The sequence below is a fragment of the Bubalus bubalis genome, chromosome 5 (assembly GCF_019923935.1).
Source record: "Bubalus bubalis isolate 160015118507 breed Murrah chromosome 5, NDDB_SH_1, whole genome shotgun sequence".
NCBI lineage: Eukaryota > Metazoa > Chordata > Mammalia > Artiodactyla > Bovidae > Bubalus > Bubalus bubalis.
The window spans coordinates 27168083-27186416 of NC_059161.1; the positions used below are offsets into that span (position 1 = coordinate 27168083).

General features: G+C 41.5%; 1 protein-coding gene across 18 annotated transcripts in view; it reads left to right on the forward strand.

Annotated features, from left to right (window-relative positions):
• PRDM2 (PR/SET domain 2) overlaps positions 1 to 18334 on the forward strand; it is a 134163-nt gene that overhangs the window by 40744 nt on the left and 75085 nt on the right. For all 18 annotated transcript variants that reach the window (XM_044942842.2, XM_044942847.2, XM_044942835.2 and 15 more), the window contains 2 exons: positions 7249 to 7401; positions 17292 to 17418. In XM_044942842.2, the coding sequence (XP_044798777.2) occupies positions 7249 to 7401; positions 17292 to 17418 (280 nt within the window). The remainder of the gene's footprint in view (positions 1 to 7248; positions 7402 to 17291; positions 17419 to 18334) is intronic.

Below are 18334 nucleotides of genomic sequence, written 5' to 3' on the forward strand. Positions count from 1 at the left end.
AGTAGATATATTTGACATACACATGTGGAAGTATGTATTTGGCAAAGTGTAGGAAACAAAAATTATAATGTACATATTTCTTATAAAGAAAATAAAAATTCAGGTAAAATTTAGTGTTTCCCCATTAACTTATTCTAACTTTGGTGTTATCCTCTGACTTGCATCAGAATGCCTCCTCTTAATGTCACAGATACTGCTTATCATTAAAATCTCATTTGGCATTTGTTCTTCCATTAAAGCCCCTTAAGACCAGTTTATCTTTTAGCAACCTGGTCTTTTGCCTCCACTAGAACTCCATGAGAAAGTGTTAAATTGCTTTTCTTGAGCCTTTGACTATCTTATGCAGCCTTCAGTCCTCTAAGTTTCCACTGAAAGCATGCTATTACATCAGAAATAACAGGACAGAAACAGGAGAGTATCCTCAGGGTGAATGCATGGAACAGTCAGGTTCTGGAAAGAGGAGAGTACTCTGTGGTCAGTTCCTGTTGGGGAACTGCTGGCAGGTCAAACACTGGACTTCATGTACCCCCCCACCGCCACACACACACACACACCACACACACATACACACTGAGCAATGTGCAGTATTCTGAAGCCTTTCACATTCACTTCTGTGGGGCTCAGATTGTTTCTAATGAACAGAACTTTTGAATTGTTTGCATGTTTTAATATGTATTTTTAAGAATAGCCTTTAGTTTTTAGATCACTTTAGGTTAACGGGAAAATTGAGCAGAAAGTTCAGTTGCTTATCTCCTTCTCCCCCCTGCCCCCACCTCTATGAGATATGCACACACAGTTTCCCTCACTGGCTTCATTTCCACCAGAATGGGTTATTTGTTACAGCGGACACACCATTATTGCCCAGAGTCCATGGTTTACATTAGGGGCCACTCATTGTGTTGTACCTTCTAATAAGTCTTTTTTAAATTATAAAAGTAATACATGGTCATTGCAAAATAATATAAACAGAAAATTATAAATGAGAAAGTAAAAATCACCTGTCAACACCATGGTGTGCATTGTTTTAACTCTGCCTCTTTGCCTCCTGTTTTTCTTCTGTCTCTCTCACACAGGTACCTATACAAACACCATATCTCTAGACATTTCATACACAGTTAAGATCAAACCGTATATGTATGCAGTTTTGTAACATGCTTTTGTATCTTAATATGTTATAGATGTGTACCTGTCAAATGTATATCCCACGTCAAATGCTTATCCACGTCATTATTTCTTATAGCTACCTAGAATTCCATTGTATCCTTCCACTGTTAAACCAGTGGATATTTAAGTAGTTTTAATCTTTGCATGATATTAATAATTCTTTGGGAGAGAAGGATTGGGGGTTTGGGATTTGCAGATGCTAGTATAGGATCAGAGAACAAGGTATATTTACTGTATGGGAGAGGGCACTATAGTCAATATAATGAAAAAGAATATACTTATGTATATAACTGAATCAATTTGCTGTACCAGCAGAAATGAACACAGCACTGTAAGTCATCTCTACTTTCATAATATGAAAAAAGAAACCCAAATTCTTCCAAGTATGAAACTAACTGTATATACATATTTGCTCACTTGTCTGGTTGTCTTCTTAAGATAAATTCCTAGAAGTATAATTGTTGAGTCAAAAGTTATGTACATTTTAAGTTTCAGTAAATTTTCCTAACAGACCTCAAAAGGGATTCCACTAATTTATATAGCCACCAGGGGTGAATATTCCTTTTTAGCTTTTTAAAACCAGTGTTGTTGATGTTTTTTGATAGTTTTTTCCCCTCTTTCTTATCGATGAAAACTGATAGTCCACTGCTTTGATTTGTATGTTACTATTCAGGCAACAAATTTTGAGTCCAGAGGGTAGAGAGAAGAAATAGAATTGCATTTCAATTAAAATTGATAGAGAATTTATTTCTGTATAATGAGACTTTAAATATTGAATAGTTTTTTTTTTCAGAAGTGAAAACAAACTTTTTATCATTCAGCACTGTTATAATCAGATACTAACAAGCAGATTTCATAATTTTTGCTATCTCAGTTCTTCTAATTTCAAAGTATTTCTAATTTAAAAATGGACAAAACTATAAAAGAGAATAGAGAAGTCAACCAGCTGATTCTGTAGACCCTTTTGTCAGAAAGTACCACTCAGCTCTTACTGCTCCTTTCCAACTTCTACACCATGCAGAATGTCCTAAGAAAAGACCTAGCTCGTGGGGGAAATCCAACCTGCCATCCGTTTTTGCAGTCTAAGAACTGAGAATGGTTTTTACATTTTCAAGTGGTTTAAACAAAGATCAAGTGTTTTTTGACACATGAGAAGTATATGAAATTCAAACTTCAGTTCATTAATAAAGTTTTGTTGGAGCACAGCAATGTTCATTTGTTTACATATTGTCTGTGGCTGCTTTTGCCCTGTAGTGGCCAAGTTGAGCAGTTGTGACTGAGACCGTATGGCTTGTAAAACCGAAAATACTTCCTAGTCCTTTGCAGAAAGTCTGCTAAGCCCTTGTCTATGTGTGTAGAGAGAGGGAGTGAACGTGGTGATGTCTGGGGTCTTAGGTTTACTGTGAAGCAGTGTGATTAATAGAAGTGCAAAGATTTTGAACCTGTTACTTAAAAGTGGGCTAGCCATAGAGTTGTTTGTCACAGAAACCGCTGTACCAGTCTTATTCTTCTCTTAGTACCTTCAGGAGGGTGGGGACGTTGAAGTACAGAGAATTAAGCCATTTTTCTGAATAAGTGAACTTGTTACTAGATTGACAGCATGTTAATGGTGCAAGGAGAAAATTGAGAGTTTATTTACTTATTTAACCCCTCTTTGTTAAGCTTACCATGTGACAGGCACTGTCCTCAGTTCTGGAGCACTGAGCTTGGCATATAATACTTGTGGTATTATATAGACGAATGACAGTACCATGGGGATTTTTGTTTGTGAAATAAAGAATACCAGAAACACCCTAAATCTTCCCACAGATGACAGATCTGAAAGCAGGTGGCCTGCCTGGGGTTCTGAAACTGTCAGTCAGGATGCCCAGGTTTCATGGTTGCCTGTTCGGTGATCTTCCCACTAGCAGAGTCTACCTAGAGAGTCTTAGTCTCTGGCATGTTGTGGACCCATTCGAAAATCTCCCCAGCAAATATACAAATGTACATAAACACAGAACATTTTGCATACGATTTCTAGGGTTATATGAAATTTTTAAATGGCTCAGTGGTAAAGAATCTGCCTGCAATGCAGGACACATGGGTTCAATCCCTGGGTCGGGAAGATCCCCTGGAGAAGGAAATGGCAACCCACTCCAGTACTCTTGCCTGGAAAATCCCATGGACGGAGAAGCCTGGTAGGCTACAGTCCATAGGGTCGCAAAGAGTCGGACACGACTGTGCGACTTCACATTCAACTTTCACTTTCTTCACTTTGTAAACAGAGACTATTTACAGAGGAAAAACTATTGATTATATGGAAGTATCTCTCCTTAGGATCAAGTCAGCTAGGTATTTCTCCGTCTTTATAAGGATGTGGAAATAGATTTGTTATGTAACATTGTTGAGTTAGAGCTGGGGTGTGAGTTGGACCTGTCTTGGCACGGTCTCTATCTGAAAGGGCAGGAGTCTCACTCTCCTGTCTTTGCCCACCCTGACTTCATGGTGTGGTGGTACATATGCAGTCTCGTAACTTGCACATATATTGAGCATAATTCTGTCACATTTTAGAGATAGGTTCTGTGTATCAGTCACTGAAGTTAACTTTGGTTGGAAACCACTTGGGATTCCAACTAAGGTAGAAATTGCATGAAAACATTTTCATCCCAGTTCCAATTACAGGTGAGACTCAGTGAAAATGAGAAGGCTACATATTTTTTTAAAGATGTGTGTGTGATGATGATGACAGTGATGGGAAGAGGATGAGAGTGTGAGCCTAGCATTCAGCAGAGCTTGGCTGCCTTCCTAGCCTGCTCTCCCCACCCTCTTCCCTTTTTACTTAGAGATTACACTAAATTAGTGGAGGGAAGGTAGAAAATTCAGATAAGCAGAAGAGGGAAAATGAAAATTACGAAGAATCCCATTTTCCGAGGAAACCATTATTAACATATTCATGCATTTAGATTTCAGATCATTTTTCTCTTCATATATTCATATGTTTAAGCCATACTTTTTATAAATGGCTTTATTCAATCATCAGTGTATTAAGACTGTCTTTTCTACTGATTATTTATATTTCTACATCTTCTGGTCATCTTTTTCTCCTAATTATAGAGATAATATGTGTTTACTACTGAGAAAATTCTTAAGAAATACAAAGATTACAGAAAGTAAAAGTTTCCATATCAGTCAGTCATTCATACAACAGTATTTTTTAAGTTCTCTCTAGTATTCCACTATATTCCAATATTACCATACTGAGCTAATCTGTGGTATTCTCCGTTTCACAATGAGTCTATGGTAAACCACACTGCTGTGGACATCTTTGTACATACATCTTGGTGTGGTTGCCCAATATCTCATGAGAATAAATTCCTATAAGTGTATATGCTGATTAAAGTATGTGCATTTTAAAGTTCTTTAGTCAGTATTGCTTAGTTTGATCCAAAAAAAGATACCAATTTATTCTCTGATCAGCATTTTGGGAGAATGTCCGCTTTCTAATTCTGTGTTTGTTTTTTTTTCCTCCTTAAAAAGCAATTTTTAACCATTTTGCGAGTTGAAAAAATTACTTATTTTTGATTATTAGGTAAATTTACTTTTTTTCCTTGAGATTTTGGCTATGTGTATTTCTTTGTGAATTATTAGTTTGCACATTTTAAAAAACTGAAGTGTTCATCTTTTCTATAAAATTGAGCATTTTAGTCTAAGTGTGACTTAGTAGATTCCTTAGTCTTTTTTGTAACAAAATGAGCTCTACATAAGAACTTTACTCCAGTGAACCCCTTGCTCTTTGCAAGGGTCATTATTGACCTGCGAGCCAGGAAGTTGCGGCACAGTCTTATTGTGGTAGGTAGACGCTTGTGACTTCTCCCCAGCTGCCTTTAACTGTGTGGGATTTTCCAGCACCATCTCTGCAGTGTTTGTAGCTGTGTCAGTATGTGCGTGGGAGTGTGTGGGAACTCTGCTGTCTCCTATGATAAATCAAAACAAGACTTTTCATCCCTAAGTTATTAAAGTAACGAGTATGGACTGACACTCTTTAAAGACCAACTAAATATTCCCATTTTTGTTATTTTATCATACGGGCAAACTTGGCAAAAGTATCTCATAAGCATTTTAAAGCACCTTAAATTGTTTTGGTGTGTGAAGTTTCAATTTTGTGTTGTGATTCTGTCTCTTCCACACATACCATGTGGGGCTGCACTTTCTCTTTGTTTTCAAGGGTGAAGAGTGTGTGTGTGCCTGCTTGTGTGTGCGTGAGCCGAGAGTGAGTGTGACAGTGAGTTTGAAAAGGAGTCAGATGTGACCTGTAGCCTCTTGTCAGGTGGTGCAGAGAGGTGTTAAAGTAAACAACCAGCTGCTGAATAAGCCCACTGTGGTTCTCACAGGATAGTGAAAACACTCTCCTTGACACTTCGTGGGGAGTAAATAAAGTAACTGCAGAGCACTTTCTAGCATGATCCTTGTCGTGTAGGTGCTCATCAAATGACAGTTACACGTTTGTATATGATAATATCATTTCATTAATTTCATAGTTATTTGTTGAGAGCCTACTCTCTGCCAGGCACTGGGCAAAGTCTTAGAGGTACTACAGGGAATGCAAAGACTCAAATGTTTTCTCATGAAGCTAATACTCTGGTGTGGGGAAACAGTTACTAAGTAGGAAAATAAGAGCATAAGCACCATGAAGAAAAATAAATCAGGAGATGACTAGATAACTGGGGGTGCTGATGGAAAGAGAAGGCTTCATAGTTTTAGCTGGGATGGTCAAGGAAGGCACTGATAAACAGAGGTCAAGCAGCACTGGGATTAAGGCCATCTTTAGTACTCACTAAGTGAGTGACTTTGGGAAAGTTATATAATCTTTGATCCTTAATTGCCACATGTGGCAAAAAGGGGTAATAACCTGATGCATAAGGTTAAATGAGATAATATGGAAAGCATGCAGCATTATGCCAGATGTGTAACCCCTAGCAGGAAGAAAATGTTGTTCATAGCCAGTAAGGTGGGCGCCGCCCTGGCAGTCCTGGGCTGGGAGACAGGCATGCCCAGAAGAGCCAAGAGTTGGGGGCTTTGTTCCTGAAGGAAAGAAACCTGCAGTAAACAAACAGTGTTTAATATGAAAAGAAGACATGAGTGGTGAGGGTCGTGACTGTAGGAAAGAAATGGAAGCATCAAGAGTCTCTCCTTTCTTCCAAAGGAGAAAGTAGAAGACTCATTTCTTTTGCTTTGTTTTTGACTGACTGTCATCAGTTGATTCTATTTCAGTGCCTAATCAAGTGTTTTACAGTCTAAATTTGGGAAAGTAGAACATAGATGTATGTATGTCTGTATCTACAAAGTAAGAAACAGCTGCTCAATAGATTCTCTTTAAATGAAGGAATGAGAGCCAGAGGCTTCTAGGAGGAGGAGTTGATGGCGAGTGGATGATCAGGGACGGCTTCTGTCTTGCAAGTGTGGAGTTGATCTGACTCCTCAAAAACAGGTCGGGATTTTGGCCTTGTTTCAGAAGGAAACTGGTATTTCCCAGCATACAGATTCTCTGGGGAGAGAAGTGTTTAAGGTCAACAGCGTCTGCAGAAGAAGCATCACGCCCTGTCACCCACATGAGGTTCACACTGCATGCTTCCTTACTGAAGTTTCTGTCAGCACTGCAGCAAAGCCACCTGCGGAGCTGTGGACTCCAGCAGGACTGGGCCCCACTCTCGAATTGCTGAACAGCCCAGGAGGCTCCGGGTATTTGGGTGCTGAGGAGCACTGCTGCAGGCTCACACTTGCTCTGCTACATGGAGAGGAGAGCTATCATTAGGCTTCGTGTTCGTGTTTGCGAAGGATTTGGAGACCATCAAGCACATTTATTATATAGCACATAAAGTTTAGGAGAAAAAAATTACACCCAAATGGAAAAATAACTGATGAGGATTATATCATTTGGGACCTCAGTTTTCATTTTTATTTTCCTTTTTTATGCTGCTTATTCTGTTGATGTGAAATGCTTTATGGAGTACTTCATATAATGAACAGGAATTGTCTTAGAAGTTGAAAATGGAAATATTTAAAAGATAGCCCTATTTTAACAGCTGTCCTTTTACCCCATCCAAGGTCTATTACCCAAATTTGGGATGGATGTGCATTGATGCCACCGATCCAGAGAAGGGGAACTGGCTGCGCTATGTGAATTGGGCTTGCTCAGGAGAAGAGCAAAATTTATTTCCACTGGAAATCAACAGGGCCATTTACTATAAAACTTTAAAGGTAAGAGTGTTAGAATTAGTCTGCTGTTAGATACTCTACATGCATTTCTTCAAATGCTGTCCTTAGTCATGGCTATCAGTAATGACTTTGCAGACCTTGAAAGGGTTATATTTGAAAGGGATTCACCACCTTCAAAGGTCTGTGTTTTAATTATACAGTTGCCACTGCTTATGTGAGGAAGGGCACTAAAGCATGAAGATTGTGTTAAGTAATTACACACGGCATCTTTATTGATACTGATGAGTTAAGCATGTGGCAGATACTTTTCTTAAGACACAAGTGCACCGGGAGCTGTCTGATGGGCCAGTTTATCTAACTGTACTAAACTCAACAGCTCGGGTGGTTCTGTGTTAAAGAAAACACATTCTTAGTCTTCAGTCTAGTGTAGCTTTGGATTAGCTTTTCTTTTGCCTAAATCTTTGTAATATAAGTGTATTTATTTATTATTTTTGGCTGTGCTGGGTCTTTGTCGCTTCTCAGGCTTTTCTTTCGTCACAGTGAGTGGGGGCTACTCTCTGGTTGCAGTGTAGGCTCTTCACTGTGTGGCTTCTCTTGCTGCAGAGCATGGGCTGTAGCACGTGCAGACTTCTGTAGTTGCAGCACGTGGGCTCAGGAGTTGTGGCTCCCGGGTTCTGGAGCACAGGCTTCATGGTTGTGGCACGCGGGCTTAGTTGCTCCATGGCATGTGGGATCTTCCCAGATCAGGGACTGAACCTGTGTCTCCTGCTTTGGCAAGCAGATTCTTTACCACTGAGCCACCAGGGAAGCCCCATCGTTTCCCTGAATTTTATTCAGAATGAAAATTACACAGAACATGTTCCTTACTTCTGCTAAAGTTTTATTTGGAGACATTAATAGTGGAGATGAAAAAAAGAGGAAAATCATTTTTTAGAGTTTGTGGTGAGGTCAGAGGTCACTGAGTACATTCAGGGAAGTTAGAATTGGAAGGGTTGTTATCTCTGCAACAAGCAAGCCCACATCTGTCTCCCTCATTTCCATGTTCTCCTGGAAGGCAAATCTGCACTCATCGTCCAGGGAAATGTTCCCAAAGGCCAAGTCTTGAAGCTCTAAAGAGAAAGGATTGTTGCTCTTTGCATTCTGGATTAGATATGTTTACTAAAATTGCTGCAAGGCAAGTTTTTCTTTATTCACTTACTTTCATTAAAAATGACATAGATTGCAGGCCAGTCCTTGAAAAAAATTAATCTCCATGGAGCTGAAAACTCTTTTATGAGCAAGCATTTAAGATGATGGTCATCTTCACAGCATGCTGAGTTTTGACTGTATCTCGCACTAGAACTTGGCAAGTTATCTTAGAGCTGTTTAGTTTTCCTTTGCTTTCCTTTGTATTTTTCCCTGTCGGCTTTAGCCAGTTGGTTTGTCCTTTTTCTCATCTAAACCCACATTCTTGCTTCTAGTTCCTTCAGGAAATACTTCTTTGTAGTACTTTCTTATTTAAAACTTCTGTAACCTTCTTTCCCATTTTCTTTCTGCTGGATGATTTTTCTGGCATGATTTCCTAGTAGGCATTACTGTACAGTTTTGTTACACTGGAGTCTGAGATTGGATTCACACTTTGATTCAAGAATTCATTCTGTTTCTCAAATTTATTTAAAGTGGAAGTTACATCTGATTACATCAGCGAGGAGAATCCTGGTGGAGAGGAAGTACCAATGAAGGGTGCATATGAGACAGTCAAGGGAGTGGAAATGAGGTTCCAGGGCAGAGGAAGGCCAGGGAGATGTTGGGACACTTGGCAATGCTTTCATCAGACTTGAAGTTGAGATGTGTTCATCTCTGATGGCAAAGCCAAGAACCTTTCAGAAGCAAAAGAGAATAGTGTTTGGAGTGAACTCTGGAGCCAGACTCCTGGATTAAATCCTCACTTGCTCTGTGACCCAAGGCAAGTCACTGTGATTTTACCAGATGTGCAACCTTAGGCAAGTCACTTTCTGTGCCTCAGTTTCCTTGTTTGTATGATACAGATAATTATATATTGACCTCAGAGGGTTATCAAGAGGATTGCATAGGTGATTGTGGGTAGAGTTCTAGCACGTGATAAGTACTAAATAAATGGTAGCTGTTAGTTTTGGCAAGGCACAATAGTGTCATGAGTAGGAGTAGGGACTGGAGCAGACTGCCTTGTGAGCAGATTTTGCCTTCGAGAGAAGCACAGGGAAGAAGACAGGGAAACATGAGAAGTTACACCTTCTGTCTTAATTTTCTCATCTGTAAAAATGGAGATAATAGTAAAATTAATAATGTTGTTATTGTTGTTTAGTTACTAAGTCATGTCTGACTCTTTTTCGACCCTATGGACTGTAGCTCACCAGGCTCCTCTGTCCATGAGATTTTCCAGACAAGAATACTGGAGTGGGTTTCTATTTCTTTCTCCTGGGGATCTTCCTGATCCAGGGAACGAACCCAGGTTTCCTGCATTGCAGGTGAATTCTTTACCATCTGAGCTACCGGGGAAGCTGAACATTAATAATACAGTCATGAAAATTAAACAAGCCAACATGTGCAAGATTCTGTGAAGAGTTCCTTGTCTAACCTAAGTACTCAAAGTGCTACTAACTACCTGTACTGTCATTTTTACCTTTCTTTGTTGGAAGTCAGGGAGCTCTAATCTTTGTAGGCCTCCTCCATTCCTGACCTTTGATTTTGCTCAAGTATGCATCAGGCGTTTTAGATTCTTTTACTAGTGATTATATTCTGCGAGGTTAAGCTTTCTATGGGTTCAGTTCAGTTCAGTCGCTCAGTCGTGTCCGACTCTTTGCGACCCCATGAATCGCAGCACGCCAGGCCTCCCTGTCCATCACCAACTCCCAGAGTTCACTCAAACTCACATCCATCGAGTTGGTGATGCCATCCAGCTATCTCATCCTCTGTCATCCCCTTCTCCTCCTGCCCCCAATCCCTCGCAGCATCAGAGTCTTTTCCAATGAGTCAACTCTTCGCATGAGGTGGCCAAAGTACTGGAGTTTCAGCTTCAGCATCAGTCCTTCCAAAGAACACCCAGGACTGATCTCCTTTAGAATGGACTGGTTGGATCTCCTTGCAGTCCAAGGGACTCTCAAGAGTCTTCTCCAACACCACAGTTCAAAGGCATCAATTCTTCGGCGCTCAGCTTTCTTTCTTCACATCCAACTCTCACATCCATTCATGACCACTGGGAAAACCATAGCCTTGACTAGACAGACCTTTGTTGGCAAAGTAATGTCTCTGCTTTTGAATATGCTATCTAGGTTGGTCATAACTTTCCTTCCAAGGAGTAAGCAACTTTTAATTTCATGGCTGCAAGTCACCATCTGCAGTGATTTTGGAGCCCAGAAAAATAAAGTCTGACACTGTTTCCCCATCTGTTTCCCATGAAGTGATGGGACCAGGTGCTAGGATCTTAGTTTTCTGAATGTTGAGCTTTAAGCCAACTTTTTCACTCTCCTCTTTCACTTTCATCAAGAGGCTCTTCAGTTCCTCTTCACTTTCTGCCATAAGGGTGGTGTCATCTGCATATCTGAGGCTATTGATATTTCTCCCGGCAATCTTAATTCCAGCTTGTGCTTCATCCAGCCCAGCGTTTCTCATGATGTACTCTGCATATAAGTTAAATAAGCAGGGTGACAATATACAGCCTTGACATATTCCTTTTCCTATTTGGAACCAGTCTGTTGTTCCATGTCTAGTTCTAACTGTTGCTTCCTGACCTGCATATAAGTTTCTCAAGAGGCAGGTCAGGTGGTCTGGTATTCCCATCTCTTTCAGAATTTTCCACAGTTTATTGTGATCCACACAGTCAAAGGCTTTGGCGTAGTCAAGAAAGCAGAAATAGATGTTTTTCTGGAACTCTCTTGCTTTTTCCATGATCCAGCGGATGTTGGCAATCTGATCTCTGGTTCCTCTGCCTTTTCTAAAACCAGCTTGGGTTAGGTTTTGTAAGTAACTTACATGTGATGATATTCTTCTGGGCTCTGTATCACCTTCTCAGCTATCAATTGGATAGTTGAGAAATCACAACACTGGTTTTGTTTGTAATATGATTAAACACTGTTTTAAATTCCTGAGGATTGTTAGCCTGCTCTCCATTCATTCACCTATTCATCAGTTCTTCATTGTTGTTGTTCAGTCTCTTAAGTTGTGTCCCGACTCTGCATTCCCATGGCCTTCGGCGTGCCAAGCTTCCCCGTCCTTTACTATCTCCCGGAGTTTGCTCAAACTCATGTCCATTGAATCGGTGATGCCATCCAACCATCTTGTCCTGTCGCCTCCTTCTCTTCTTGCCCTCAGTCGTTTCCAGCATCAGGGTCTTTTCCAATGAGTCAGCTCTTCTTATCAGGTGGCGAAAGTATTGAAACTTCAGCTTTAGCTTCAGTCCTTCTAATGCATATTCAGAGTTGATTTCCTTTAGGATTGACTGGTTTGATCTCCTTGCTGTCCAAGGGACTCTCAAGAGTCTTCTCTAGCAGCACAGTTTGAAAGCATCAGTTCTTTGTTGCTAAGCCTTCTTTATGGTCCAACTCTCACATCTGTACATGACTGCTGGAAAAACCATAGCCTTTGCTATATGGACCTTTGTTGGAAAAGTGATGTCTCTGCTTCTTAATATGCTGTGTAGGTTTGTCATAGCTTTTCTTCTAAGGAGCAAGAGTTTTAATTTCATGGCTGCAGTCATTGTCCACAGTGACCTTGGAGTCCAAGAAAATAAAATCTGTCACTACTTCCACTTTTCCCCCTTCTATTTGTCATGTCGTGATGAAATCCAATGCCATGATCTTCGTTTTTTGAATGTAGAGTTCCAAGCCAACTTTTTCACTCTCGACTCTTTCACCCTCATCAAGAGGCTTTAGTTCCATCCATCTTCACTTTCTGCCATTAGGGTGGTATCATCTGCATATCTGAGATTGTTGATATTTCTCTCGGCAGTCTTGATTACAGCTTGTGAGTCATCCAGCCCAGCATTTTGCATGATGTACTCTGCATAGAAATTAAATAAACAGGGTGACAATATATAGCCTTGTTGTATTCCTTTCCCAATTTGGAACCAGTCGATTGTTGCATATCTGGTTCTAACTGTTGCTTCTTGACCTGCATACAGGTTTCTCAGGAAACAGGTAAGGTGGTCTGGTACTCTGATTTCTTTTAGAGTTTTCTACAGTTTGTTGTGATCCACACAGTCAAAGGCTTTAACATAAGTGAAGCAGTAGATGGTTTTCTGGAATCCCCTTGCTTTCTCCATGCTCCATCAACTGTTGGAATTTGATCTCTGGTTCTTCTGCTTCTTTGAAACCCAGCTTGTACATCTGGAAGTTCTTAGTTCACATACTGCTGAAGCCTAGCTTAAAGGATTTTGAGCATTACCTTGCTAGCATGTGAAATGAGTGGAATTGAACAGTAGTTGGAACATTGTTTGGCACTGCCCTTCTTTGTGGCCATTGCTGAATTTTCAAAATTTGCTGGCGTATTCAGTGCATCTCCTCAACAGCATCATCTTTCAGGATTTGAAATAGGTCAGCTGGAATTTCATCACCTCCACTAGCTTTGTTCATAGTAATGCTTCATAAGGCCCACTTGACTTCACACTCCAGGAAGTGACCACATCATCACAGTTATCCAGGTCATGAAGACCTTTTTGTATAGTTCTGTGTATTCTTCCCACCTCCTGTTAATCTCTTCTGCTTCTATTAGGTCCTTGCCATTTCTGTCCTTTATTGTGCCCTTCCTTGCATGAAAGTTCCCTTGGTATCTCCAATTTTCTTGGAAAGATCTGTAGTCTTTCCTATTCTGTTGTTTGCCTCTATGTCTGCATTAATTCTGCAAATGCTGAGTGTCTGCTACATAGTAGGTATTCTTGTGTAGTAATGAACTGAACGGACAAGGTCTCTGGTGTCATGGCGCTTCCACTTCATGGAGGAGGTGGCAGATAATAAACAAGTGAACAAGTAAACAAGGTAACTTCCAAGAACAGTAAGTGCATTGAAGATAATATAATGTGATGGAGTGACCAGACAGTCAGGGAGCTGCTTTAGCTCTGGTAGGTCAGCAAAGACCAAAGGTGGGCACACTTCCTCTCTCTCTGCGCAGCCCTGAGATGGAGCCAGCCATGAGAAGGTTTTTACAGGAAGAGTGTTTCAGGAAGAGGGTTCCTGGTAGAAGCAGAGGTATTGAAGTGGGAGTAAGCTAGATGGGGGGCCAGCGGTTGTTTGTTTTTCTTTCTTTCCTTCTTTTTTATAAAAGGAATAAAAGCTAGTTTGGCTGGAGAGAGGAGAGGAATGGTGGATGAGGCTAGTGAGATAGGCCAGGATCAGATCAGGGGTGGGGCTTCTGGCTTGTATGGAAAGTAGTGTTAGTCTTCAGTTCTATTCGCCCATTTGAGAGTTGAGTCTGTCTGACTGTTGACTTTTTAAAAGATCATGCTGCAGGATAAGATTGTAGGTGGGTAAGCATTTGTGTGTTCTCATAATTCTGGAGTATTTCTCTTAATTTGTCCTACTGTCAGGAATATTGGTGGAAATTATTGCCTGTAGCTAATTGCCCTGGTAACATTTCAAGTTTATATTTACTAATATTTAGAGAAGAGAGAGTGCTTAATTCTATAAGCACTCTTATAGAACCTGTCAGAACCCAAAGGACAAGTTTAAAGTCTTTTTGTTGTTGTTTTTTGTTAAATATCAGAATAATTTTTAAAAAAGTTTGTTTTGTCTTTTGACTTTATGTTTTAAAATGTGGGTTTATATTTCCCATGTCTCGGGACATAAATTTTTTTATAAAACCTTAAATGTGCTTAGCAATGCAGAAGAAACAAACACTACAGTAGAGACTCAAGCAACCGTTGATTTTAAAAGGTGTGTTATTTTCCCCTTCATAAATGCCTGTGGTTTGTTTGGCTGTCTTACTAAGTTGGGAAGCATATAGCTCAATAAGGTAATGGTTGTCTCAGTTGCTACAATTTTGAAGTGTGTTCAATAGCTAACAAATCAGGTTGCTCCTAATCTAGCTGCTCACCAGCTCATTAACCATTTAGAAATTTTGTATTAGTGGTAAAGACAGATATTGGAATGTTTTGTGTTTTTAGCATCTACAAAAGAGTACCCTCCTAAGTAGAGAGTTTGTGCTGATATTTATCAACTTCTTCCCGTTGCTCGTACAGTTAGTACTGTGTAGGAGGTCGAAGTGGAATAAATGTGAACACTTGGGCTGAGTCGAGGAGGAATCTTGAAGATGTCTGGTGGGTTCTTCTAGCCAGTGTTCTGGTTATATTGTTTTGTTTAGGAATAAATGGGTGATAGATTTTTCCTCACTCCTTTTCATGTTCTTTTTTACTTTGATTTTATTTAACACTACATATTTCTGCCCACTCTAATCACTTCAAGTGGTTATATATATATATCACTTCACCATTTCATAAATATGTGACTTGTAATAAAAACATAGAGAAGCATAGAATTAGTTGACTTATAGAAGCTCATTCCTTCAACTGCCGCTAAGTCACTTCAGTCGTGTCCAACTCTGTGTGACCCCATAGACAGAAGCCCATCAGGCTCCCCCATCCCTGGGATTCTCCAGGCAAGAACACTGGAGTGGGTTGCCATTTCCTTCTCCAATGCATGAAAGTGAAAGGTGAAAGTGAAGTTGCTCAGTTGTGTCCCACTCTTAGCGACCTCATGGACTACAGCCTACCAGGCTCCTCCGCCCATGGGATTTTCCAGGCAAGAGTACTGGAGGGGGTGCCATTGCCTTCTCCACATTCCTTCAACAGAAACAGGTTATTTCATAAGGGTGCCAAAAGGCATCCGTAATGGATATTTTAATGCATTAAAATTTTATGTTTTATATAATTTTATACATGTTTTAGTTTTTTGGTTTATGTATAACTGATTCAAGAAAGGAAAACACATTGGTTTAAAGACAAAAACAGCAGGTTTTAGCCATCCTTGGGGAAACAAAGGAAACAGTGGCTTCTTCTTTTATCTTAAAGAACTTAGAATATTTTAAAATTTGGATAACATAAGCACTGAGTTCTGCAAAGAATGAAACAAAATATTTACTTTCAAAGGCTTTATCTAGAATAGAAAGTATGTTGAAGAACTATGTTGTTTCTAAGCTGACATCTTAGATGGAATTTCTCCTGCCCCTAAAACGAACGTATCCAGTCCTCTTTCATAAGTATAGTGCAGTGATCAAAATCAGGAAGCTTACACTAGCAAGGTATTTTATTAGCTAATCTGTACACTCCAGTATGAATCTGCCTGCAATGTGGGAGATCCGGGTTTGATCCCTGGATGGGGAAGATCCCCTGGAGAAGGGAATGGCTATCCACTTTCAGTATCCCTGCCTGGAGAATTCCATGGAGAGAGGTGCCTGGAGGGCTACAGTAAAGAGTTGGACACGACTGAGAAAATAACACACTTTCACACTTTATTCAAATTTTGTTAATTGTTCCAATCAAGTCTTTTTAGGCAAAGAAAACTCTTGGCATTCAGTTGTAATGTTTCATTAGTCTCCTTAGTTTGGACAGCACCTTAGTCTTTGTTTTTTATAATCTTTCAGTTTTGAGAGAACTGATCAGTAATTTTGTAGAATGTCCCCCCAGTTTGGCCTTCACGTTTATGTATTTGGGACAGAAATCTCCAGAGGTGATGCTGTGTTCTTTTCTGTGCATCGTATCAGGAGGCATATGATGTTGACTTAGTATACTGTTTTTCACTTGGTCATTAATGTTTTATGGGAAGATACTTTGAGACCATGCAAATACTATATTATTCCTCAAACTTTCATCTACTAGTTTTAGCATCTATTGATGATTCTTACCTGATCAGTTATTAATGTCATGAATGTCTAGTTGTGATTTTCTAATTCCATTATTTCTTTTTCGTTGATTAGTTGGGATCTACTGAAGGAAGAGCTTTCCTTATTTACTTGACTGTTGATCCATTCATATCAGTTTGGACTCATGGATTTTTATTTTATTCACGGGGTTATAGGTGGAATCTTACTTGTTCTGATACTCTTGGAACTTTTTGACAGTTGAGTCATTGTGAGAGAAACCAATAAGCCATTTGCTTCAGTTTTATTTAGGAGTGTAATCTTTCCACTCAGTATTACCTTCTCTTCAAGATCTTATTCTCTAGGTAAAATCCGCATGATGGTGTATACATGGCTTTAAGAATGTTTTAGGAGCTGACACGTGAGGTATTTATAGGCATTTCCTTCTAAATTTCAAAGTTGTCTTGTAGACTCGAAGTGTAGTACAGAGGGTAAGGCAGCGAATCCTCCAAGGACCGGAGCAGGTTGGTAGCAGCGCAGAGATAACGCGCTGCCAGGGCGCTCACGTCCTTCGCACCGGCTCTTTTAGCATCTCCGTGATATAATTAGCTTTGCGTTTATAAGTGTACAGCGGCATGTGGTTCTTATGCTTAACTTGCTCTTGGACTCTTGAAACCTGCGCTGATGATTAGTTTTCAGCACTTCTCTTTCCAGACTGCCCGGTTCTTTTAAACTACTCTTTACATTTTCTTATCAGCTTAGATTTCATGGGCAATATGGTTCCGTGTTTTTTTTTTTTCCTTTCTTTCTGCGAGGGTAGTCTTGAGGCTTCTAACAGTAAGATTCCGAAGCATAAATCAATTTTAAGTTTAAACTGGTCCTATCAGAACCCGACCTCCACCGGACGGACTCCGGGGGAGGAGGCGGCCAGGAAGTGAGGTCCTCCCTCCAGCAGAGGGTCCCTTCCCCTGCCGCCCGGCTCGCTGCCGCCGAAGCAGAGGAGCCCTTCCTGCCGGGTTGGCCTCCGGCACGCCGCCCGGTCTAGAGCGCCGCCCGCCTGCCCCGCCCCGCCCCGCCAACAAACGCCGCTCTGATTGGCCCGTCGCCTGTCTCTTCTCTTCCCGCAGCCAATCGCGCCGGGCGAGGAGCTCCTGGTCTGGTACAATGGGGAAGACAACCCCGAGATAGCAGCTGCGATTGAGGAAGAGCGAGCCAGCACCCGGAGCAAGCGGAGCTCCCCGAAAAGCAGGAAAGGTAGGAGCCCGCCGCTGTCCCGGCTCCCCGCGCGTTCCGAATCCGGGCCCGGGAGGCGCCCGCGGCTCTCCGTGACCTTTTCCGGACCTGGTGCCGGCCCCCCCGGCGCTGCTGAATCACGGCGCCGGACGCCGCGCTCGGACTCTTAGCTAACTTGGGGCCGAGGAGCAGGCGCGGAAAAGTGAGCGGACGCGCACCGAGAGGGAGCCGGGGCCGGTTGTCATTTCCCTCTCCCACAACCCGGGTCTCGGGACTTGGGGGTGGGAGCGGCGACCGGTCCCTCCAAGCCGTGCATGCCCGATATATTCTTAGCTTTTTGTGCTATTCGCCAGCGACGCGTCACAGAATGTGTTCTGAGAGTGACATTTCCAGGTCCGCAGATTCGGCGGCCTCGTGCCCATCCTCCCGGACTGGGCAGGAGGGCCGGACGCTCTGCGGCCGATGCGCTGGCCTCCCGGGGCAGGGAGAGGACGCTGCTCTCGCCACCCCGGCCCCCACTCCTCCACGGGCCGCGCACTGCCGTCCCGGCTACCCCACTCCAACCCGGCCGGGCAAGGCACTACCACTCCGACCCGTAGTCCTCCCCGGGCCGGGCCCTAGGCCACTCCACGTCGCGCAAGACCGCGCTGCGCACGGCTGCAGCACTCTCAAGATTTTAGCACAGATATTGTTGAAATTAGGCCATTAACAAAATGGAAGTTGAACAGTGTGCTGTTTCGTTCCTTTTGACTCAACTCCAATAGTTTTATTTTGTTTTCAAACAAAAGGTCTTTAAGTGTAGTCACACTTAAATAGAAGGCGGGGGATAATTTCTGGGAGGGAAATAGTTTGGTTGGATATATCGTATTTCCAGCTGGCATTCTACACTTTCTTTTTTCCTTTTAATGGAGAATTTTAATATTAATTCGTGAGTCTT